Here is a 25,596-nt window from a genome sequence, read left to right as displayed (position 1 = left end):
TGCAGAGAACACTTATTTATGATATTCTCTCAATCAGTTATCAGATCTTTATCTGTTTCAAACAGTTGATCTCTTTAATACAGGCCTTGTAATAATACTTTTATTTCATAAAAGCTTTGAGCCCCGGTGGCCGAATGGTTAATGCGGCCACCCGGTAGCACCTTGGCGTGGGAAACCAAGGCGCGTGGGTTCGAAACCCGCAGGGGATACATTAAATCCGGAACTCAAGCACCTCAGGTTCCTAATAAATACAGAGGTGTACAAATCGCTTCAATGAATTGCTCTATGTTCCTGGGCTGGGAAGTTATTATCGCATGTATCTAATTGTCACTTCTTTGTATTTTCCTATGTTCTTGTTATCTTGGCGTGGTCTCAACACCTGTATTTCCTCCTGTATAATCAACACTTGACCTGTATTTAACATCACGCAAGGACTCATCATAAGCTCCGCTTGCATATGAGTATAATGGAAGAATAATAATAATAATAATAATAATAATAAAAGCTTTGATATGTGTGAGATTTTTCAGAATCAGAAGTGCAGTGATCTTAGAATCAGTGAATAAATCTTTAAGACTATCTCTTACTGAAGATTTTCTCATTGTTGATTCTCTCACTATAGTGATATCTCTTGTAAATATCAGAGAGTTATTAAATTCAACTGTGAGTTCTGAGAAGTTCAGTGTATTCTGTACTAAAAAGATAGATATTCTTATAAAGATATCATAGTCAATTCACTAATTATTAGTGAGTATAAGAAATAATGAACACTCAGGTTGAATTTCCTTATCAATGAATAGATTATTAATTGATAAATCAGAAATCACTGCAGTCTCTTGACAGACTGTAGTGAGTAAATCTGATATTATCAAAGAAATTACTGCAGCTGCTTTATAAGCTGTATTAAGTAGAATCTTTGAGTTGTGTGTTGTAGTCAGTATTAATGAATTGACAAGATGAAGATTCTTCTGAAAGATGATGTCTTTTGATATATATAAATATCTGTTGAAGAGGTTCATCAATCTATAATTAATAAAATTATCATATCTTATAAAAATCAACTCTTTGAAACAGGAAGTCATCTTATTGATAAGCTTGAAAACTATTTTCAAGAATACTTTGCAATCTCATCAGTAAATGTCATGTGTAGAAGATAGAGCTTCAAGTCAGATCTTATACAGTGTAATTGACTTTGTATTTTCAGAGCTCTTATACAATATTGTTAAGATTGATATAAGATTAAGCAGCTCTGTGACTGTAATAACTATCTCATCTCACATCTTTTTCAGAGCTGAAGAGTCTATTAATAGTGATCAGAACTTCTCAATGATCAAACTGATTAATTATTCAGATACTTCATCTTACTATAAAGTATAGAGAGAAGTCAGCTCTTATTTTATATCTTCACTGAGCATGTATATCATGACTGTATTTGAATTCAATTCTTTATAATCTGAGTAAATGATTGCAATGCTACATCTCAGCAGATTCTTAATAAATTGATTGAAGATCTGTAGATATCTCAACATCTCATTCTTGTATTTCAATAGAAATATTTATCTTATACAGATGACATTATTTATTATCATTATTACAAGCTTCTTGCCAGTATAAGATGATATATCATTCTCAGTTTCAAGAGTCTCATCATCACTGAATATATTCACTTAAATCTTCAAGGCCTTGCAGATGATACAACATGGTGTGAAATTCTTGTAGAAAGTGTGTTTCTATTTAGACTTAATATATATGACACAGAATGATAATTTCTTCAGACTGATAATAATAATATTAAATCATAAGTCTCTGATTATTTTTAATATACTATTTTCACTGATATGATTAAGTTGATGATATTACTCATCTATCAGAAGCTATTTCAGAAGAACTGCAGATAATCAAGATAAAGATAAAATAATAAAGAAATCAGTATCTGAATTCTTAGAGTTGATTAACTGTTCAATCTTCTCACAGTTGAAAGATCTCAAAGACTCAGTATTCAGATTGTAATCTGTTGAGATTATCTTTGATTTCAGAACAGTTATATATATCACTGCTTTATACATTAAGTTGTTCATTATCTCATAAAATGTCAGTGAGCTGTCAGATAGAATGTAAATATTATTATAGAACAGATTAATGTAGAAGATATCACTGTTAATAGATAACAGAAACTCAAAGTAGTTTTCAGTATTAACTTGTATATTGTAGTGAATATAGCTCTGACATTTCATAAGCTCAGCAGAGATCAGATTTGTGAATAGTTCTGATATATAGTATATATAATTGAATTCTATTAATCTTTCACTCACTGAGATGAATACAGTGCTGACACTCTGAATCTTTATAATGATCTTATTAGTCACTTGAACTGTTGAATCATTGATTGCTATAAGTTCTAAAAATTGTGATCTATCACTTACTATGTAGCATTCAGTGCCACTATCTCATATAGTGAGAGAATTCTTATAAGATTTCATGAAACAGGCTGATATATTAATAATCTCTGTGAGATTTATCATCTGATAGATCTCTGATTTATCTGTAATAAATAGTTGAGTTCTATTCTTACTATTGTTCTTTTTCTTCTTTTCTTTGAATTTCTTTATTCTTACAGTATTGTTTATTCTTCAATTATCTGAAGTACTGTCTGAATTGATCAATTAACAGGTGTCAAAGTAAGATCTCTCATATTCAGAATATGTAGGTGAATTTTCTAATTCTCAATAATTTCAGAAGCTCTCTTATATACTGTCATGATCATATTCAGTACAGTCTTCACAGGCCGGATTCAATGTATTGTTGCTGATAGTCAGTGTGACTGTTGTAGCTGTTGTAGCTGTTATAGCTGTTATAACTGAGTTAGCTGCAGAATCTATATTCTATAGATTCTTTTTATCTTTTGAAGAATCAAGTCATGAACAGATTTCCTTCATAAGAAGATTAACATTCAATATCACAGCTGTGAATTTAAAATCCTGTATCTTCTCTATCTTCTTCTGAATGTAATTTCTTCAATTGTTGAGTAGAACTGAGTAGAAGATATTAAATATTTATGTATCTGAGAGAGAAGCATTCAACATCTTCAATTTCATAATAGCAGATCAGAACTTATCAAAGAATGTGTGTAGATTGATGATCTATATATTATCAAGAGACATGAATTTCAGAACTGTCTCACAGTGTAACTGTGTTTTAAGAACAGAGTATTTCTATTCAATTGCATTTCATAGAGTATAAGCAATTCAATTTTCATCATACTTGAAGAAACATGATCTGACACCTACACTCAAGAAGTTTGAGATGAATGTGTAGAGTCACCGGTTTCTGATATCTCAGAATAATGCTCATTTATTATCTCTTTATAGAGAGTTCTGAGTCTGTCATTTCTCTATTATATATTAACACTGTGCATCAACCAGTTTCAATTTCATGAAGATACTTTATATAATATAATTGAATATGTCAGATAGACTGTTTAATCTCACAGTATTCTTGACATCTTTCTTGAATTGAGAGATTGTCTTATCAACACAGCTATTCAGTTTATAAAGATTGAATTTCAACCTTTCACTGAGATTAGAATTTCATGTGACTATACAGGCTGTGAATATAGTGATAGAATGATTATTAACATTCTGTGATCAATCTGTAGAGAATCTCTGTTGACAGAGTTTTTTCAGTTATAGTTCAAGTTCTAGAACTCTTTGCTTTCTCTTATTCATTTCAAGTATTATCTTGAGATACTTTATCTGTTGATCTGATATTATCTCATCTGAATAATAGACATCTGAGTGTTTATTATTCTTATCAAGAGAATCAGCTTTATCAAGCTGTTAAGTAGATTGAGAGATCAGTCTGACTGTGTCAGAAGCTGTATTCAAATCAGCTTCAAATTAAGAGAGTGTTTTGATAATGAAGCTTTTATCAATGAAGCTTTCAAAGACTTCAGAAGAATGTTCACTGACAGAGTATAAGTGTAAAGAATTATCATCATTAACTGCAACTGATTCAGTGAAAAGAATACAAGATTGTGAATATGTATATAAGTGAGATTGTATTGAATCTGCTATCTTAATATTTATTTATTAAATCCTTGTCAATATTGTTCTCTTTTCTTGCTTTTTTACAAATGTGATATGTTTTCTGCAAGTCTCTTTTTTAAGTGAGTAGTAGTATTATTGATTATCAAGATCTCAAACACATCAATACTGATAGAATAAGATGATTTTAACTTCTGATGAGTGTATTGAATGAAGCAGTAGTTTAAATAATGAGTATATTGACAAGGAATTCTGAATTGGCAGTGATTTTGCACAAAACAAGTCTCATAATCTGTGAAAGGTGTAAAGCTTGTGTGATTGAAAGGTTGCTAGCTTGTGGAAAGTTATATGGTGGAAGGATTAGTAAGCCAGATCACGTGACCTGACACTTTTGGCGTCAACTGATGTTGTCACTTTTTTTCTTGAAGTGGGAAAGGCCCAGCAAATTGCAGTCTAGGCTAAAAGCAGCCTAGCGCATCAAGCTTTGATGATGACAAGGGCATCGTTCAGCATTGAAAACACCGTGACTGCCGGCTTTGTTCAACTGGCGACAGAAACTACTCGGAGAAAATTATGAGGAGTATTTAAGACTTCAGCTCTATTTATATGGTATCCTAATATCCCAATATCCGGCCAGTCGGTTGGAACGGCTATCTCCTCACTGGAGTAACAACTAACCCCAAAACATATGAGCACTTGGTGCAACAACTTCCTCTAAACCAGGATTCGCTTGCATATCCCACATTGTGGTGTTCTTCGTCGCCATTTCCCATGTGGCTGGTAGCTGAATACATGGTTTGAACTTCTCCACGCCTGAAAATGGCTATCTACTTTCCCTTGACAGGACACAGCTCCTCCATCTTCGGTAATCCACCTTTCTCTGATGCTGTACCAAACAGCACTGCTGAAGCCCTATCTATCATTTTGTTGCTTCGGATGGGCTATTTTGAATTTCCTTTTTCCGCTATGTTCAGCACTTTTTTTGTATTCTTCTGGGTCTCGTCGAGATGAGTCCTCGAAAGGCGATCGATCCGGTGTCATGACGCGTAATTGACCCCTCTAGTCGGTGAACTGCGACTGCGGAACATGTATAATCCCCAATTCCTGCAATAAGTTATGCTTCCTCGGATATTGTCTTTTTATATTTCTTGGTTGCTCCTCTTCTTCTGGCTCAAAAGTTCCCTGCGGCCAATGGTCCATATAGTCGTATGGGCGGTATTTGAAGTTCGGGTTCTTCAGAGTCAGCCTCTCGACTCCCTCCTGAAATAGCTGACGATAATTGTTCTGAAGACGCTCTGGTAGCTTTTTCAACGCTCGCGGGTCGATCTCATATAACACTTCTTCCCCCTGTTGAACTGACGCCACTGATGTTCTGTTCGTGTCGGAATCGTCGTCACTGGGCCTCTCGCGGCTACTTCGGAATAGAAACTTGTGTTGATCCCTCTGTTCCCTGGTTGAGCACTCCTCTGTCATTTCCTTCTACGGCTATCATCTGCTGCTCAGTGTGCTGTGCGAAATTCAACTTGCCACTCTTCAAAAGCGCAGTCGTCCCCCTGCCCTGTAACCAGCTAGCCTTCTTCTGGGAACCAGATGAGTCTCTCCATAGAACATGGATACATGGATACTTTGACGCCTGGCCTTCTGGCTGTGTCGGAGCTACGTCGCTCAGTTGTATGTGATGAGGATGTTGTACGCGACATCAAAGCAACACAAAGAAATTAGAGACAGCGTTATGAATCTATCCCTCATTCCTGTTCTTCGGGCACTTGTGCGGATTATTCACTTTATATGATTATATACCTCTCAATACAGAGCACAATAGGCACACAGTCTTTCGTACCGCTTTTTGTTTTAGCATCGTAATTCTATTCATCAATGTTATGAGAGCATTCGATAAATTCGCGTCCAACAAGAATAATACTAGTAAAGAATGCCGGGGACCCGACACTTCTCAAACCGTTGTTAGGTGGTGGATACTACACCCTCCGTCAATGAAAAATACTATTTCCAGAAGGCACCAAAGTTCTGTGGATTTAAGAGTAATATACCTGGTCCGGCCAATTGCGTTCGGTAGGCGTAAAATGAATAAAGCACCCAGGGTCGTGATGGCTCAATGCAAAATCAAAGTATGGAATTTACTATGCTAAGATCCGTGAATATCTATTTCTCTGTTAATCATTTCATACATAGATCCATGGCCGCCGTCAATTCAACCAGAAGATTAGACAGTGACGAACATTACATATGTTTTCTCCCACTAATGTCTTTACCCGATCGGCAATTCAATTTAAAATTAGCTAGTAAGGTGAGGAAGTGCAACGGAAACAGCTTCTTCAATATCTGGAGCTATAGACCGTAGATAAAAACACGATCACTATACAGAAAATAGCCGCATACAAGAATGGGGGGCCTTCTCCTGTAATTGCGGCCTAGGTTGCATCGGAAAAAGAGTCCCTTCAATGTATCGCCAGGGAACGATTAGCATGCTCGGGAACTTGATGCACAAAATCTATATTGAACGACTTTCATTTTTGTGGCCTCCTTTGCGCCTAAAAAGGTTGGTTCTCATTTTTGTGTCAGGGCATCGGCCTCACCGCTCCATCCGCAGTTGTACGCAACCGAGGTGGTAGGGTGATTGAGATGATTGCGTGACCAGGGATGGCAAAGAGCTGCGGATTGATCTCCATAGGGGTTACAAAGGATGAAATAGATGGAAATGAAGAAGCATGTTGGGAACTCTTCAGACCCAGATCAGCTCCCATTGTCCCTCACAATTATACATAGGTGCATTTCAAAATTTTGGAACGTAGAATCTGGTGTCCACTCGGGGTGGTCCAGCTTGCTTAAAGAAAAAAGCAAAAGGTAAAAAAAACAAAGGAGCACCAAAATCGCATGCCCTAACCTAAGTCTTTGGCGCATCGCCACAGCGGAAATATGGGAGACGTTGAAATTGGCCAATTAGGGTTCCTGAGATGCCAAGCCCAAGCCTTATTTTGGGTTAGTGCCTTCAGTTCGCCGATACCAATTTTTTTTTGAGGTTTACTTAATTTGGTTTTGTCAGACAGAACAGTTTTCATATTGAGCCCCATAATGATTCGAACATATGTCGGGCAAAGATGCTGATCAAGGCATTTCCACTGGAATGGAAGCTACGGGGCAGGCGCTGGCCCAACCAACAAATCAAAATGACTTGATTGTCCAGGCGAGAGCCCAAAGACAGCTCCCACAGCTGAATTCAAATGAAGGGCTCTTTTCGCAGCTCGCGAGCAACCCTTTCTTTACAGCAGTATGTTATACCAATCGAGTAGCGTGGATATCGTTCTTCTATAGGCTAACATGGATATGGTACTGATAGGGTTTTGGTCTTGCAGGCCTTGGGGCCGGCCTGACACTTGCCCAGCGGGGGATTAGACGTGGAGCTGTTCTCCTCCGTAGGCGCATGCTTGTCGAAGTGGAAATAAATATCAAGGATGACTCGTACGGCTGGTTTCTACATTGGATGACCTTATATCAACGGTCGCAACTTCAAAGAGCACCGACCGCCCAAAAATCCGGCTTCGTCGATTCCCTCCTGCGGAGACTCACACCAGGAATGCGACAATTGTCGATCCAGACGCAGAAAGTAGAACATCCCAATGGCGCGATGCATACACAATTTGCACTTATACCTGGACCTGGCAAACATGTTCTCCGGTATAAAAACGCTTTTATCTTCGTCAATCGCGTGCGAGAAGCCAAATCAAGAGACCACCAAACCGGACGACCGTGGGAAACGGTTACCCTAACTACGCTCTATTCTCAACGTCATGTTTTTGAAGACTTATTTAAGGAGGCCCACGAGTACGCTGCGCGGTCGCAAGAAGGGAAAACTGTAATATACAATTCCTGGGGCACCGAGTGGAGGCAGTTTGGCCAATCTCGGCGCAAAAGGCCGTTGGAATCCGTTATTTTGGATAAGGGGGTTAAAGAACGGATTGTGGATGATGTGAAGGATTTTCTCGAGAGTGGATCCTGGTACTATGATCGCGGCATTCCTTATAGACGGGGTTATCTCCTTCATGGTCCACCGGGCAGCGGCAAGAGCTCATTTATTCAAGCACTCGCGGGCGAGCTGGATTACGACATTGCCATCCTCAACTTGAGCGAGAGAGGTCTGACCGACGATCGCCTGAACCACCTTCTCACCATCATACCTTCCCGCACCCTGGTACTATTGGAAGATGTAGATGCCGCCTTCGGGAACCGGCGCGTGCAGTCCGACGCCGATGGATATAGGGGAGCCAATGTGACATTTTCAGGCCTCCTTAATGCGCTTGATGGCGTGGCTAGTGCTGAAGAACGCATAATTTTTTTGACGACAAACCACATTGAGCGGCTTGACGAGGCTCTCGTCCGACCGGGCCGTGTGGATATGACCGTCAGACTTGGCGAAGCTACAAGGTATCAAGTGGCACAACTCTGGGAGCGGTTTTACGGCGATTTTGACAAGACGGGTTTCTATCAGACTCAGTTTTTGGAAAAGCTTTATAAGTTGGGTATTATAGAGGATGAGAATGGCCACAAAATTCCAGCGGAAAGTGCCACAAGTGCTGCAGCCCTGCAAGGGCTCTTTTTATACAACAAGGGTGACATGGAAGGTGCTATCAGGATGGCAGAAGGCCTTGTGTCGGAGGAATAGCTTTAATTCCCTAGATAGCGGGGAACGAATTTGTACACTATTTACTCCAGATCCATTAATCTATTTTCCGGAGGTTTTGACCAATATCTCCCTCCTATCCAGATATTCTCAACTATTGCATCTGAGTCTCCACCTTCTCTGGCGTCGGTTGGGCTATTGACGAAGCGAATAGGAATTGATACCAGGCCTCACTGCACCTCTGAAGGATGTGCCTGTCCGGCGCATAACGATTCTTGCAGCGATGTGATCAGCCTGCACCATCCCACCCAATCGTTCGTATTATTGGAGGACTATCTTCGCGCGGTCATGTAACACCATCACGTGATATATATTTTCCTATTTTAGTAACTAACCGACGTCACGATCTCAACAACAGCCTCGTCAAAGCTCTCCTGCCCAATAGCAACCGCGCCCTTTGCGCCGCGCTCCTTTAGCGTTTCTGCTAAAGCCACTACTTTTCCAGTCGGGCAGTGCCAAGAAAAGGACACCAACCACCAGCTTCGCAGCCCCTGGTCAGAGTCACTCTTTCGAACTTCGAAGCGCCGAACAGTTGATGTACTTTCAGGGATAGCCTCCAATCATCTTGACCTCACGTTCAGCAGCAGGTATCTCGAGATCTCTTCCTCGAGGTCTGACGAACGTGATGCGGCCTTCGAATACTGTTGAACAATACTTAGTCTCACCGATTCTTTGCTCTAGCTTGGTTCTTCCTGCAAAGCGCCAGGAACTTGAACCCGAAAAAGCAATTTTATGTTGGTGATGGGATTTAACATCCATCCAATCCCGTCCCACTGGTCCCCAGGGCTGGTGTGCGGATAGATTCCACCTATCCTTCCTTCATGCTAGGCGTCAAACTATTGCGCTCGGCGCAATGGCAGGAGAACGCAAGGGTTTTTTCCTCTACATCCTGCATTGAGCTTTTCCTATTGATCAGCCGCTTTTTGTGGAGGACCTCTGCTATGCATTGAAAAAAATGTCGTTTCCACTGAAGGCGGACTTTCCTCTCCATTTTAATATTCTATCTTCCCCTCCACTTTAATCATTTTTATTCTTCCTCTTGTTATGCTGGCCAGCCCAAGCTTGGATCGTTATCCTCGTTTCGCCCTCTGGCGTATGGGCCTTCCCTTACTTATCCTTGGGCTCTCACAACTCTCGCTCAAGTAAAGACGTCCCCAAAGCCCTGCGAAACTTACAGGCTGTGAGTTTCTTTCTACTGCCAACTCGTTGCACATCGCTGTTGGCCTGGCCTTCGCTTTCAATAATTGAGGGCAAGAATGGCGAGCCAAACCCAGTTTCAGCTCTTCCCTCAGGTGCAGCCGCAAAATAGACCAAATGGTAATCCATTCAGAAAAGGCCATCGACGCCGCGCTACGAAGTCTCCAGTGGTCTCACCAATCTTGGGAAACGAGAAAGAATCTTCCCAAACCGAAGCCGTCATTCTTCAAATTATCGAGGACACAAATAAGACCACTCTAACACCTCCCCCGCCTGTTCATATTGTGAGGTCAAATTCCCCCACCCTCCGTGCGAAACCAGGAGAAGAAGCGAGAGTTGCAGAATCCCCAAACGGGTCCAATAATGGCAAATCTCCACCTCCCGGGTCCGCTTCACCGGAGCCTATTCGATCTGGATCTCCTGTCCAAATTGAGGTTACCATGCTTAACTCACCGTCCAAATCACCTACTTCACCAGCAATGCCAATGAGGTCAATATTTCCTCGTTACGATCCCAACCTGCCTTTGAATCAGCAACGTTACTATCCCCAACGTTCGGCGCCTAACGATCTTCCACGGGAAGTTATCTCAAGATCTGACTACAGCCCCAGTGTGGCCTCTCAACAATCTGCTTTTCCTCACACGATGCGCGAGTCCACCCAACTAGCCACAGCTGTGAAGCTTTCGTCGTCCGAGCAACTCACACGTCTATGGGAGGCTGCAAATGGAGAAGGGCCGCAGCCTGAACTTGGAACATTTTACTTGCGCCTTTCCAAGTGAGTTGACATCCAATCTTGCAAAATTCACCTTGTAGCCCTCTGCTAATCAACGATCCTACAGAGTGGACCATCTCACATACACATTTGGAAACCAATCTGCGACGCTATATACACTCAAAACTAACACAATGGGTGACGTGGACATTCAAAGATCTCACCCAACCAGAGAGCATACCAAGTCTCCCATTGTTATGCTCAACAGCACGGAAATTAACAGGCCTAATGGTGCTGGTTTTATTACGGTTGTTTTTCCTATGTTGGCGGGGATCTTGGCCAGAGATCAGGCCTTGAGCTTATCAAGGCAACACCAACTAGCTCCAACCGACGCAATGGAAGTGGAGGACGATGCTGTTAGGCGGGCAGAAGCACAGGAGACTTGTATACTGGAGTGGAATGGGGTCCATGGTCGGTACGACGTTCAGCATCAGGCTTTGTTTAATCATCCAAGTGACGACCAGCAAAATGAGGTCCAACGCCAAGGATACCCTATCATAAATAAACGGGGCCAAATATTACACCTCACGGTTTCCGCCTCCACAACAGATAGCGCAGAGCTAGGCCATCCTCCATCAATCCTTGTCACAATCCCAGGCCGAGACTCGACTAAGGACACTCCATTGGTAGCTCTAGACTTGGAGACAATGAATCTATCAATTGCAGCGGGTACAATATCTTCCACAATCCCAGCCTTATATTGCATAGACTCCTTAGTTGCCTCAATCCTCATCATGGCAGCGACGGATCAATATATTAGAAACATCCTGGGTGGTATGAGCTTTGAAGCAGCTGTGAGCAAAGGAGAATTCCCTGACCCATATGATGTGGCACCCCCGGGGGCACCTTCGGCAACTTCCTCACAACCACGTTTCAACGGCAAGCTAATCGCGACGCAAGCGGAGCGTGATGAGGCGGAGCAAGAAGCTAAACTGATGTCACAAATTCATTCCTCCCCCAAACGCAAGACGAGTTTTGCGTTTTGGAGAAGGTCGTCGTTTTACTCATCCGAGAAGAAGACAAGAGTGAAAAAAAGTAAGAATAAAAATATCCCGGTTGTGGTTGAGGAGATCGACCTTGAAAACTACGGACGGTATAGCAGCGGATCTCACGAAGGAGAGGAATTACCCGGTATCGCGAGATCCGTGCTGAAGCTGATACTCTGGGGATTAAAAGCTATGGTCTGGGGCCTTACTGTCGCAGTGAAGTTTATTGCATGGTTCCTGGTTAGGTTGACACGGTGCTTTACTAGCGAGAAATTTTAGCCCAGGGAAGAAATTACGAGGCGTTTTTCAGATAGGAGTTCCGGAGCATGATTCAGGAGTGTATCAAACACCCGATAAAACCTGTAATCACAAATGGGACTGGGATATGATAATATTATTTCTACTGGCGACAATTTGTAGGGTAGCTGGGCTTCATTCATGAGCTTTACTTATGTTTCTATCAAACGAGCCTGGGAAGCTGGAGGGCGCTTTGTTCTATTTTGCTACCTATTTTTTATATATATATATTTCCCCCTTTATTTATGCACATTTTTGCCTTTCACTTCTACAATATTTTGCATTCCATTGGTCGTACATACGCACCCCCTTACGCCGTCCCACCTCCCCTACAGCTTCACTTTTCTTTTCTCATACTGTTTTCACACAAATGCTGGAGGGACAGGGCCGCAGCACAAGCACTTAATGCGCAGCTAGAGAACATGATTGATACACGCACACGTAGAAACTAGCCAAAGCCCACTTAAATGACTTGATGAGTGAAATATGAGTGAGTGCCAAATCACTCAGTTGACTTCCAGGTGCAGATTACACCTTCATGAAAAAAAAGGCATAACCTCAGCGATAGCTGAAGAATTCATATACTTAAGATCAGAAACGAAACGGCCGGCGGTAGTAGAGGTGGCCTCCAAAATTCTCCTCCTAACGACTCGCATGGTAAAAGTTAAGGTACTGTACAAAAAACCTGCTAAAAGTTATTGGCTCTTCCCAACCATCTATATGCATATTCATTGAACCAATCCAATCAACGGACTCCAGAAAATAGAAGCTAAATACAAACAAGGTGCGAAGCAAGGTAATCCAATAAGGGTATCGTGTCAAAAAAATATATCAGAACAAGGTGTATCGGCGTCTTCACTTCTCCATTCTGTCTACCAGCAGGGACGACAGGTAGTCGACCGTCATATTCAGAATCTAGAAATCCAAATATAGTAATCAAAAATCAGAATATACATTACTGAACAGAAAACCATCAAAAGAAACTCAATTCGTCATCACTCGAACCAACAATATTACAACCCGCTGCTTGCAGGATGGGTTGTTTTTGTAACGAGGTAGAAGATCGTGTCGTCCGGAGGCGTGCTCCCGGAGGAGTGGCGCAGGAGAATAGCTTGCTAGCGATGGGTGTACAGAGACTTTTGCGCCGCAAAAGGTAACGGGGAGATGGTTCTCTGGCCAGGACATCTTCGTCATCACCGTCACTGTCATCATTGTGATCGCTAAGGTCATAGTCACGGTTATAGTCACTGCGATCAGAGCCTGGTAGCATTCTCTCCCTTTCCTCTTGAATCAAAAAACTGCTCGATTCCGTGTCTATGTATTTCTTTCTGTCATGGACGATGACAACTTCAACCGCCTTGTCGGCAGTCTGTGGCCCTGGGAGTCTAACCTCCATAGTTGCAGGGTTGAGCAATGAACGATTGATATCCGTTCGTTGGCATAAAGGCCTTGTTTTCGTTATACTTGGTTCAACGACATAATGTTTCTTCTTCGTGATTTTCGAGCGCTTGAATCGATCAAAGATCAATAGGTTAGAGTCATGGCTCTCACGTTCATCGATGTAAAAACTCCAAGAACGGCTTTTCCCGGACCGTAGCCGGCGAGGAGGTGCTTTTAGTGACGATGAATATGTTGTTCTCGCGTGTTTTCCTGATACCAAGTTTGGAGAATTGACACCGCGCTTCCTTTTCCGAGACCAAGATGGAGAGGTAAATTCTGATGAAGTAATGCTCGAGTTATAGCCTTCCGAACAGGCCGAGAATGTGCTGGAGCCTCTAGATGCTGTCGCATCATCTGCATCACTTGAAGTTGGCAGCTCATCCGGAGGATTTGGCAGGAATTGGTTCTGGGCCTTACATGCTCGCAGACTCCTGTATGCTCCACTGGCCGGAGCCGCAGCGATCCACTCTCCGATGCTCTCTTCCCATATATAACCAGTTTTGGATAGAGCTAACGACGGAGTTAGGGGTATGATTTCGTCGTGTCCTAGGGGCCCATTAGAATATCTCGCCGCTTTGGTCTGTATGTGGGCTGCCCACGAATGGTGATCGGGATGAAGAGTAGATTCCGCAAATTTTAGTGCCGCGTCCACTGCTACCTTACCTAGAAGCGCCTTGAGTGCAGGATATGGTTGTAGGTTGTCCTCTGTGAGTGCATCAGTAAAGATTTGCAGCTGAGTGAATCCATCTTCACTGAGTGCTCGACCGCAACTGTGCGATACGTGCGTCACAAAAGTCGATAGGCTGGCTGTGAGGTCCTTTCGACTTTTCAATGTACGAGTGAAATATTCGAAAGTGCTTAAAAGTTTTGTTGCTCCAGGGACGGCTGTCTGTCCCTCCTTTTTGGCGCCCTCCCAGCTGCATTTAAGAATGTAATCTGCCATCAAAATATGTCCCACTCGTAGCAGCTCTGATCTTGGGCGATCCTGTGCTAGATCGAAGGACGCGTCTAGTATATCATGCTGTATTATGGCTGAAACTCTAACCAAAATGTGGTGCATTGGAGATGCACTTGGTACGAAAGTGGGTGAATGGGTTGTAAACCGTACGATGTGAGCACTGCAGAGAATGCCTAAAATACTCGATATGCTGTTGTTCAAAGCCAGTGATAAATGTTCATTAGCTTTTGACTCTGGGTTCTCAGGAAGGTTACGACGTGAAGAATCTAGTTTGCATCTTCCTTCATCGCATTTTTGTAGTTTATCCGTGTCCGCAGCCAATTCTAAGGTTGGTAAGCTGCAGCGAGGATTCGATCGAGAAGCCGCAAGAATCGTATTCACAATAAACAAAACAGACGCGGAGCAATCGTCGTCTTCGCATGATATCGACCTAAGGGCATGAGTCACGAATGGTTTCATGGACTCCGTAACTATCCATTCAACTGGCACGATGCCGTCCCGCAATAAAGACCCAACCTCGCGAAAAAAGAAGCTTATATGGCTAGCTTTGTTGACATAAGTTGCTAATGTATGAAATACACCAAAACTTCCGGACGAAAACAAAGAACAGTCCAGATGTCTAGGGCCTTCGATGCTCTGGGTAACAGAGAGCAAAGCTGATAATATTTCCTGCGCAGCATCATACGAAACCGAGTCGATCGAGTTTAGCACTAGCTGGCGCGCTATCATAGGGGATATCCATCTGTGCCGAATCGCGTCGCAGACCAAACGAATCCCATGGAGGCGGACGAGCGACTTAAGCGGTTTCCATCCAGCATTAGATATACCATAGATGCTTTCTAGCTCTGTGAAAATAAGATCTGCAACATCAACCTTTTCGTTCTTGTCCTCACAATTATCCACAGCTTCCTGTTCGCTCGCAATATACATAGAAGTTGTACCCAGAGCCATCGACATAAGCGATCGTGCTCCGGGACCAGAACTCTTTTCCGGAGCTGTCATTGTGAGAAATGTATCCCAAACTTGGAATATCCCTTGCGCTATGGCAATATAGGACGGGTCGTTATATTCATTACACGAATCCTTCCAAATCCTCTGGCTATTCCATCCAGCGTAAGCAGGTAATTTCCGTTTCATAGGACCTCGACGAGAATTTTGAGTTGATGAGTCTTCATTGGAGTCTGCAATGGCCGCAACCCCACTTGCATCTCCATTTGGCTCCTCCATCTCCGGACATTGTCTCTTTTTCCCTTTGATTAACGGCGTGGGAATGGAAAACTCCCCGGGTTGTAGCTTCAGCGTCTCCGGACTCCTCACAACGACCCTTGACCGGCTACCAGTACGAGCGGAATATTTATGTCTAATGTGCTTGCGCACGGCACCCCCTGGGACCCAAGTTGGATCATCGGGGGTGGATTCGGAGTCGGACTCGGAAGCTCCTCGCGCCTCCTTGGCCGCCGAATTGCTTTTCTGACTTGATCCAGATACAGTGGTACCATTCAGATTCGGAGCTCCCAGTGGGGTTATCTTCCAATGTTTTTCCAGGCGCAGTATAGTGGAGGTCAAAGGACGCAGCGCCCTATTGCACCACCTCGACGTGATGGAGACTTCGGATGCGGAGGGTCTTAAACGCGAAGCGGCCGAATTCATCGTCATTCTGAGGAAAAGAGCGGACCTTTGGATCTGGGAAACTTTTTGCGCTGCTATTAATACTATTGTTTTTAACGACGCCAATTTGGGCAAATAATATCACCATTGCCATACCAATTCAATCCAACACGACCACCCTTCGCTGCCGCATCCATCAGCGGCCAGCTCTCCCCACCTCCGCAAGTCCTATCGTAACCTAGAGAATAAAGTCATGAGGGAATTAAAACGATGCATTAATATATTTGGACAAGTAACTGGGCTTTAAGATATATAATTGAGGCTATACTGTCATTATGTTGGTACAGAGTCGAGAGTCGAAGCTCTGGTCCTTGTGGAAGTAAACAATGGAGTGTCACGTGTTTTGATTTTAGTCTTGGCGTGCGTCATAACCGTTCGGGACAACACTGGTAAACTGTGTTACGGGATGAAGATTAACTTTACCAGGGTGGATAGCAGCAGTATACTAGATCATATTGGAACTGAATCTTGAAGAAGAAGAAGAAGAAGAGGAAGAAGCTATCTAAGCTAGAGATGAGTGAGTGGATATGAAGTGATGAGGCTTGTGTGAGTTATCTGATCATGCTCTATGCTCTAAGATTCTTATATTCTGCCTTCTCATCTTCACCGCGGGTCCTTCCTTCTGTGATTAAAAATATATACATATGTGATACATTAATATTTGTGATTCATTGCTAGCAGGATGAGCCTTGCTCTAGTTACAGCTGATGAGAATTCATTGCTAATGAGATGAGCTCTACTCTAGTTATAGTCAGTGAGACAAGCTCTGCTCTGAGATTTCTAGTGAGACATGCTCTGCTCTAGAGATTACAGTAGTAAGAACTTCTGACCCTACTATATATTAGAATTATATGCTAGTGAGATGAGCTCTGCTCTAGATTCAGTGCTGATTATTATATTAAGTTACTGTATTAATATTATTATAGTCTGTGATATTGAACTTGAAATAAGAGAAGTATATCTGCTTAATTAATTATTCTAACTAATATACTGAGAATGATATTACTGAGTGAAGAAGACTGTAGCTGATATAAGTAGCACTTATAGAAGATCTCTATATATAATTAAGTATTAATAAGATGAGCAGAGTTTATTCACTTATTAAACTGAGATTCTTTTTTAAGTCAATGTATGAGAAACTTAACTTTGTTTTCTCTTGTAAGTTTTATATCTAAAATCTTATTAATATTATAGTCTTCATCTGTATTATCTATCTTTGAGTGAATAATCTCTGAAGATATATAATTATTATTAATTTCTGTAACTCTGTAAGATTTTAGAAGAGAGATATGAAAAACATTATATATATAGTATAATGAGAATAGTGATAGCTTATAGACTTAAGTGTTAATATATTTTTATACTATGAAGAGTTCTAGAAACTTATAATTCAACTTCTTATTAAGATATCTTATTTTTATATATTTATTATTAAGAAAGACTAGATCTTCTTCTTTAAATTCTTGAGAATTATCACAGATATAGTGAGTCATGAGATCTTAAGTATATAATAGATAAGAGTAAGTCTCTTTTTAAACTTCTCTGATTAGTACTGTATAGTATTCAGTGTCTAAGTGATTCAGTTCTGAGACTGAGTGTAACATGGCGGAATTAAAGTGATAACTAGTCAGCAGTGTCATGTAGAGATAGTTATTTAAGAAGTTATATAAGTGAGCTTAATTATCTTGCTTGAATAGTGAGCTTGTAGACTACAGAGTTATTACAGAGATATCACAGATATAATACTTAGTATACTAAGAATATTATATAAGACACATAGTAACTCTTATATATATTTCAGTAGAAGAAAAAATAAATCACTAATCTCTTTTATAAGAAGCCAGCATCTAGCTATTCTATATAGATAATGAACAGATATCTGCTCTTATTTCATAAGTAAGAATAGCTGAAGTAATATCTCAGTAGTGTCTTACTATCAAGGAAAAGTAATCTACTGATCTTGTATAGAAGTGAGATTCTTATATTCATCAATCAGATCTTTCTATAATATATTTAAATAATATTATAGAGCAGTTGAAAACTGATTCAGATAGTCTGCAGAATAAATGAAATCATCTGTATAAAAGTAATGAGCTGTGTAAAATTATAACAGAGTCTTGACATGACTGAGAGTATGATAATACTCTTCTCTTTAAGAATATAGTCTCTATACTCTCAAGATTTACTAGATTAGAAATTATCTTTGTTATATAGCAATAATTACTAACTGATTAATAGTATATATACTATATATGATACAAAGAAATAGATGAGTTTTTCTGCTGACTGTGTAGATCTTTCTTTACTTATTTTTATTCAAATTAAACATGTGATAAGTGAGTTTCTTATATATTAATTTAAGATGAAGAAAATGTAGTTAATAAGTAACTTATAGATCTCTCATTATATTCTGTTCTATATATAAAATTCTCTGTAAAAGTGATATATTTTAGAGATAAAGTTAATAGTAGTGATAGGATTTTTTTGAAAAGATCTCTCTTCTCTATGAAATATTTTTCTTTCTTTCTTCTCAATTGTAACAGTGAGTGCATGAGAGTATTATTCTTAAAGAATAATAAAGAGCTTATTCTGACATTTTCTAGTGAGTAAATATCTTCATGATGCAGCTGTGATCTTCATGATCACTAAGAAAGCCAGGTTGAAGACAGAGACAGTGATATTAATAAGTTATAGAAGTATCACTTTTATTATCACATCTTCTTCTTCTTCTACATCTCTTACAGCTGTGATGAAAGTTACTGTGTCTTGTAGTGAGATGTTATCTCTTCTACTGATCAGTGTGTCTGCATCTGATCTGTTTCCTGCTCTTCTTATCACTGTTGTGACATCACTCTCTCTTTCAGTTAATACAGTGATGTATGACTCTGTGTAATCATTCAGAGAGAAATCTGAAGAGAGCTTGATTTCAGAAACAGTGACTCTGAGAAGCTCAATCTGTAGTTTCTCTTTCACAGCACACTCAAGCTCTGCTCAGAATACTGCTGAGTTAAGTCTGTAAAGTTCTACAGTTTCTTCATCTTCTCTCTGTAAGAAGGCTTCAGTGCAGTCTCTGATCAGCACTACTACTTATCTATACTGTATTAAGCAGCTGAAGAAAGAAGGGATTTTATATATCTACTTCTTCTCTCACTTTTATTATTTCTATTATATCTGTAATAATGACTTCTGTCTCTCTGTAAGTATTATCTCACAGAAAGACATTATATCAGCTCTGATAAGAAGTCTAGATACTCAAGCAGTACATAGTGAGAGTCTCAGAGCTTCAAGTATTAATAGATTCTATCAAGACTGAGAAGATCTCTCTTACTCATCTATAAAAAGAGATGAAAGCATAAGTCTCTGAGATGAAAAAACATCTCAGAATAACTGATCTCAAGAAGAGATCAGCTGATACTACTATTGAAAGTATTACAGAGATTAATCACTGATTGAAGAGAATCTCACTTCAGTTGAAATAGATAACTGAGATGCTTTATAAGTTAATAAGTTAATACTTTCAGTATCTCTTATACTCTTCTGCAGTATACTCTTCTGCAGCACTGCAGTACTAACTTTCTAATAGATAAAGATACTGATGCTGAAGACTTCAATAATAAAGAATAAGTTTAGTGAGAATGTGATTATTAATGAGTAAATTCTGAGATTTCTTCTTTTTACTTTTTCAGTGAGCTGCAGTCTTACTAGAATAGCAGCAGTCTGTGAATTAATAATATTAATCTTTTTTATTAATTTCAAATATTTCTTTTCTCTAATCACTTCAGAAATTTTATACTTGTATAGTCTCATTAAACTTCTAAAAAACTCTTTAAGAGAAAATAGAAGAAAAGTGTTATAAAGTCTATAAGATACTGACTCATTACTGTGAGATTATCTCTAAAAAATTCTTTGAAAAAAATGAGAAGTTTTAAGTGATATTTCTTGTTCAATATCTTTGATATGTAATAGAGCAGTCTCTATTAACTGTCTCATAACTTGTAATCTCTTTCTCAGCATTTTTCAAATACTCAAGCAGTTCTTATAAATTCTCTGATGATAGATATTCTTCTCATTTCATAAGATATTGAAACTTACTGTAATATATTCACTTATTCAATATTTTCTTCATAAGATATTCAGTATTACTCTCAATCTCAATATTATCTGACTGAGACAGCTTCACTTCAAAGTATTACTTATAGAGCTTTAAATAGAAAATGTGAAAAATAGAATGAATTGATTTCAATTCTGTAAGTAATTTTAACTCATATATCTGCTTATTTATCACTCTTATTACTGAGAAAGATTCTAGTCACTGCTCACTAAGCTTCTTATATAGTCTTATTATCTTGATATTCTTTGCTGAAAGTAGTACTTAATTCTCTATCAAGAACTTCATCAGAAGATGTTTTCAATTATAGTATTCTATCTATCACTTCTAAGTGCAGTGAATGCTTTTTATTATCTTCTTATAAATTTTGTTCAAAAGTTTCAATCTTGCTTTTACTTCTAATACTGAGAGATACTCTGTTCTCTGTATCTATCTAATATTCTGACTATCTATCTTTCTCTTCAGAATATTATCTGCAATGTCACTGAGTAATAAAGAATTATATTTATAATAAGTATAGAAGAGAGATATCTTTAAGATTGTATTCTTTGTATTATTATATATAAATTCAGTGATTAGAAGATGTTTAAGTCAATTATTTTAATAATATAAACAGAATACTTGAAGATGCTGTTCTAGTGTCTGATTCTGATATTCAGTCTGATTATTAATCTGTGAATGAAATGTGATACTGAGAAGATATCTTATTATAAGATAATAGTAAAAAGCTGATCAGTATTTACTGATGAAGAGAGATTCTTAATCTATTATCAATAATTTTAAAGCACTGTGATTATAAATAATGATATCTAAAAACAGATCAGTCAATTCAGAGACTTTAATCTTTTTATAAATAGAAATATATCTAGTCATCTTCATGAAGTAATTAACAATGATTAAAATCAAGTTATATTCTTTGACTCTTGTCAACTTTGACAGATTAACTATGAAATTCATTAATAGATTCTGTCATGAGCTTTTTGAAACAGGCAGTGATGCTAACTTACTATATTACTTATATCATGAAATCTTTATTCTTTAACAGATATTATAAGTTTTAATATACTCTTTAATATCTGTCTGAAGCTTGTCTTAAATATATTTATATTTTAGAAGCTTCTCAGTCTTCTCTAACCTGAAGTACTCTGTATGAGAATCATTATAATGAATTCTTAATAACTTCTAGCATACTGCTCTGCTATAAGAGATGAAGACTGAATTATTCAGCAGTAGAAGTTTATATTCTTCTAGTTATCAGTGACTTGATTTCTTAGTAGCACTGTTCTGCTCAGAGTCTGTCTCTTTCAAGTTCAAATTAAACTCTTTCTTCTTTAACTTTTGAATTCAAGCTGCAGTAGAGATATCTCTCTTCTGTAACTTATCAATAAATTTTAAAAGTAGTTGAGTTGAAAGATTGTAGATTATTTTATTCTTTGCTCATTTAATAATTATAAGATATGATATAAGAAGCTCATAATCTTCAGTGTCAATTCTCTGCAGAGATTCAGGTTTTCTTTCATCTTCTATACTGAGTTATACAGCTGTCTCTTCAGTGCTGTTTCTGAGCTTCAGAGAATCTTAACTCTCTGCAGCCAGCTTCTTTTACAGTGATGATAGAGATTCTTTTATAGAATTCTTCTCTATATTAACAATATTATAATTGAGCTGTTTAGACAGTGTATTGATAGAGTTAAGCTGATCTGAACAGTATCAGATATAGAAATTATACTCTGAAAGCAGCTCTACTCATCTGACTTGATATTCTATTAAGCTCTTTGTTATCAAGAAGTAACACAGATTTGTATAATCAGTAAGAACTTACACTGAGTACTTACTACTCTGAAGATAATATTATCAGATCTTAAAGAATTTAACAATTATTAACATCTTCTGATCATGAGTATTATATCTTCTCTATATAAGTGATAACTTCTTGAAGAAGAAGATCACTGATCTTCATTTACAGTATTTTATAGACTTTATAAAAAAGTCTTCTCTCACAGATAATTCATTATCTGTTTTCTCAGAGATGATTATTCTCTAATTCTTTTAATATTGAAAGATCTCTAATGTTAACTGTGAAAAGATTTCACAGATCTCATTCTCAGATATATCAGTCTCACACTGACTGAGTAAGTCAGAGTTAAAGTGATTCAGTATTGTGACATCTGTGAAAGCTTGTTTCAATTCTGTAAATATCTGCACAGTGTCTTGAGTGAGAATAAATAATTCTATTTTTCTATCTTTCACACTTTTCTTTAACAGATCTGTAAGAAGAGTAGTAATCTGTGAATATGTATAGATGAATCATCTGTAGAAATTTGTAAATTCTAGAAACATTTGCATCTTATGATATATTCACAGTGCTGATCAGTTCTCAATGACAGAGATCTGACTTCTGTTCATTGAAATGTCATTCATCTCAATAATATAATCTAAGAAATCAATCTTCTGCATGTAGAATAAGTATTTTTCAGTGTTTATAGAGAGTTAATACTGTCTCAAGTGACTCAATACTTCTTGAACATGAGTATCATATTCTTTCTCTGATTTTGAGAAGATTAGAATGTCATTCAGATATACTATACAGAAGACATCAATAAGACCTCACAGTGTCTTATTTATATAGATCTGAAAGATGGCTGAAGTGTTACAAAGATTAAAAGATAAAACAAGATATTTAAAATTATCATACTTAATATGAAAAGCTGTTTTTCAAATGTTATCTTTATTAACTCTGATTCTATGATAGATATTCTGTATATTAATCTTTGAGAACATCTTTGCTTTAGATAACTGATTAATCATCTTATCAATTAATAATAATAAATAGTAATTCTTAACTGTCATCTTATTGAGGCCTCTGTAGTCTATGTATAGATGTAGTCTATCATTCTTCTTGAGTATAAAGAGTATAGATACTTCTGCTGAACTCTTTGATAAATATATTCAGTTCTTTGATTACACTTCTTCAAGATATTTGCACAGAACATTTAATTTCTTTATAGACAGATTATAAAGAGATCTGTATAATACTATTACACTGTCTTCAAGACAAATCTTATATCATATCTTGATATCAGGAAACTTCACTGCTTCCCTTTTTAAAAAGATATTCTTAAAATCTGTAAAGAGACATTGTACATATTCATCTTCAATGACAGATACTGCTGCTAATCTTGCAGTGAGAGTGATGACTTCTTCATCTGTTCTCAAGTCTCAATCACCTGCTATGTAGTATATTGACTCAATCTTTTTCTCAAGATTCTTCTGATGAAACTCTTCAGGTTTCTCTATCACTGTCTCTTCATTAGTGAGATAGTACTGTCATGCCTGAGTAACTCAGTTAATAAGAGAATTGTTTTCTCTCAATTATAAGAGATCTAGAATGACATTCTCATCTATAATATTAACTGTATGAAGAAGCAGACTACTCTTCTTAAAGATTTCTTCTGAGTCTGTGATCACACACTTCACTTGAATTATATTAAAACAGTGATATTTCATTCTATCAGTAAATTTTATATGATCTGATAAATCTATCTTCTTTCAATTCTTCATCAAAGAAAAGAAATAGAATATGAAGTTAATATCTACTCTGAAGTTAAGTAGGTATCTCACTAATATCTTCTCATTCAGAGTATGCATTGTGATCATAACATGAACTTAAAGATATAAGAATTATTAATTCTTCATTTCTTTCTCTTTATTATCTTCTGTGAATATGTTTGTCAGAAGAGAAGTTAACTTTGAGAAGATATCTTCTCAGTTTCTTTTCTTCTTCAGCTTCTTACAATCACTGATATAGTGTTTATCAGCTCTGCAGTTAAAACAGAGATCTTTGTCAAATCTTTTTTAATATTTCTTCACAGTGAGTGAAGAATCAGAACACTTGAAATTCTTCTTTACTTTCTTTATACTGAAGCTGTCATAGCACTGTTTAAATCTCATCATTGATTACTTAGAAGAGATCTTTTTAATCTTTTTCTCAGAGAATTAATTATTCAAATAGATCTGAAAAGCCAGGTTGATAAGCTCAGTATAATTGATTGATGAACTCTGATATTATAATATTATTATCTGCATCTTATGAGTCAGCTTTACAAGATAAAGCTGTGTTTTTAATTAGTTCAAATTATCAGTCAATTCCTCTCAATATTCTTCAAATCTTGTGTTGAAATTGAAAGAATTCTCATTATCTCATTGATATAATGAGTTGAACTGCTGTGCTACTGTGAAGCTGCAATTGCAGTGATCTTTGATTTAGTTCAGTAGAAAGTTTTTGAATTCTTCTCAAGTTATAGTAGTATTAATATACTCAAGCTCTCTCTTCTTAATAACTCAAGTAGTTGCAGAGATGCCTTCAAGAAGATTAGCAGTGTATATTACTCATATCTTATGAGTATTATACTGACTTAAGTTAAGGTGGAATTTCTGTTCAAGAGTACAGATAAAGCTGTGAAATTCAGATAAGATATTTCTCTTATATCTCAGTGAATCTCTGATCTTAATCTCTCTATCTTTATAATAGATGTAGGTGTGTAGAGACCGCAGTGATGACAGAATGATTGAAGAGCTTATATTAAAATATGCAGTCAGTTCAGAAATCTCAGATTTCTGCTGAGATAGAGATATACACACTCTAGAAGATGATGTAGTGTTTTCTTCAGAGAGTGAGATCAGGTTGATCTCAGCACAGGTATATGAGATTATATCAGTCTGTTAGAGCTCAACTGATTCAAATGTATAATCAGATACAGTGATTTGAATTGTAATATAATAGAATCAAAGCAGTGACTAGTTAGCAGTATTATATAGAAGTAGTTATTTAAGAAGCTGTATAAATGAGCTTGACTATCTTGCTTAAATAGTGAGCTTGTAGGCTACAGAGTTATTATGAGAATATCACAGATATAGTACTTAGTATACTAAGAATATTGTATAAGATATACAGTAACTCTTATATATATTTCAGTAGAAGAAAAAACAAATCACTGGCCTCTTTTATAAGAAGCCAGTATCTAGCTATTCTATATAGATAATGAGTGAATATCTTCTCTTATTTCACAAGTGAGAATAGCTGAAGTGATATCTCAGTGATGTCTTACTATCAAGGAAAAGTAATCTGCTGACCTTGTATAGAAGTGAGGTTCTTATATTCATTAATTGAATCTTTCTATGATATATCTGAATGATGTCATAGAGCAGTTGAAAACCGGTTCAAACAGTCTGTGAGATGAATGAAATCATCCGCATGAAAGTAATGAGCCGTGTGAAACCGCAACAGGGCCTTGGCGCGGCTGAGAGCGTGACACTGAGAAGTTGAGTATAGTCAGTGATAATGAATAATGTTCTAGATTTATAAAAAAGAGTGTGATATCTAGTGCTGAATAAACTGAATTACTGTATATAAACTCTGTAAGAGTTAGAA

General features: G+C 37.9%; 4 protein-coding genes and 1 pseudogene across 6 annotated transcripts; 3 read left to right on the top strand and 2 right to left on the bottom strand.

Annotated features, from left to right (window-relative positions):
* Window positions 1-120: 120 nt before the first annotated feature.
* Window positions 121-209, top strand: BDBG_16691 (annotated as a pseudogene). Its single transcript has one exon. The product of its transcript is annotated as a tRNA-OTHER (tRNA).
* A 4,893-nt stretch (window positions 210-5,102) lies between these two features.
* Window positions 5,103-5,516, bottom strand: BDBG_02929 (uncharacterized protein; the record flags this gene model as incomplete). Its single annotated transcript, XM_002626706.1, has 1 exon — window positions 5,103-5,516. The coding sequence occupies one exon, from the start codon at window positions 5,514-5,516 to the stop codon at window positions 5,103-5,105; it is 414 nt and encodes a 137-aa protein (XP_002626752.1).
* Window positions 5,517-7,095: 1,579 nt separating this feature from the next.
* On the top strand, window positions 7,096-9,020 carry BDBG_02928 (mitochondrial chaperone BCS1). Its single transcript, XM_002626705.2, has 2 exons — window positions 7,096-7,329; window positions 7,399-9,020. Exons 1-2 carry the CDS (start codon window positions 7,147-7,149, stop codon window positions 8,719-8,721), a joined length of 1,506 nt encoding a protein of 501 aa, XP_002626751.1. The 5' UTR covers window positions 7,096-7,146; the 3' UTR covers window positions 8,722-9,020.
* Window positions 9,021-9,104: 84 nt separating this feature from the next.
* Window positions 9,105-12,586, top strand: BDBG_02927 (uncharacterized protein). The gene is made up of 2 exons (XM_002626704.2): window positions 9,105-10,711; window positions 10,776-12,586. The coding sequence occupies exons 1-2, from the start codon at window positions 9,996-9,998 to the stop codon at window positions 11,971-11,973; spliced, it is 1,914 nt and encodes a 637-aa protein (XP_002626750.1). The 5' UTR covers window positions 9,105-9,995; the 3' UTR covers window positions 11,974-12,586.
* Window positions 12,073-16,454, bottom strand: BDBG_02926. 2 transcript variants are annotated; one of them, XM_031721023.1, is made up of 3 exons: window positions 16,149-16,330; window positions 13,849-16,080; window positions 12,240-13,785 (listed from the first exon to the last, which is right to left on the bottom strand). In XM_031721023.1, the coding sequence occupies exons 1-3, from the start codon at window positions 16,192-16,194 to the stop codon at window positions 12,965-12,967; spliced, it is 3,099 nt and encodes a 1,032-aa protein (XP_031577399.1). In that variant the 5' UTR covers window positions 16,195-16,330; the 3' UTR covers window positions 12,240-12,964. The 2 variants fall into 2 exon arrangements, with proteins under 2 accessions (XP_031577398.1, XP_031577399.1); XM_031721022.1 differs by having other exon boundaries at window positions 12,073-16,080; window positions 16,149-16,454.
* Window positions 16,455-25,596: the final 9,142 nt, after the last annotated feature.

Source organism: Blastomyces gilchristii (genome assembly GCF_000003855.2).
Source record: "Blastomyces gilchristii SLH14081 genomic scaffold supercont1.4, whole genome shotgun sequence".
NCBI lineage: Eukaryota > Fungi > Ascomycota > Eurotiomycetes > Onygenales > Ajellomycetaceae > Blastomyces > Blastomyces gilchristii.
Note: the sequence above shows the minus strand (reverse complement) of the source record. Positions and strands in the feature narration are given on the sequence as shown.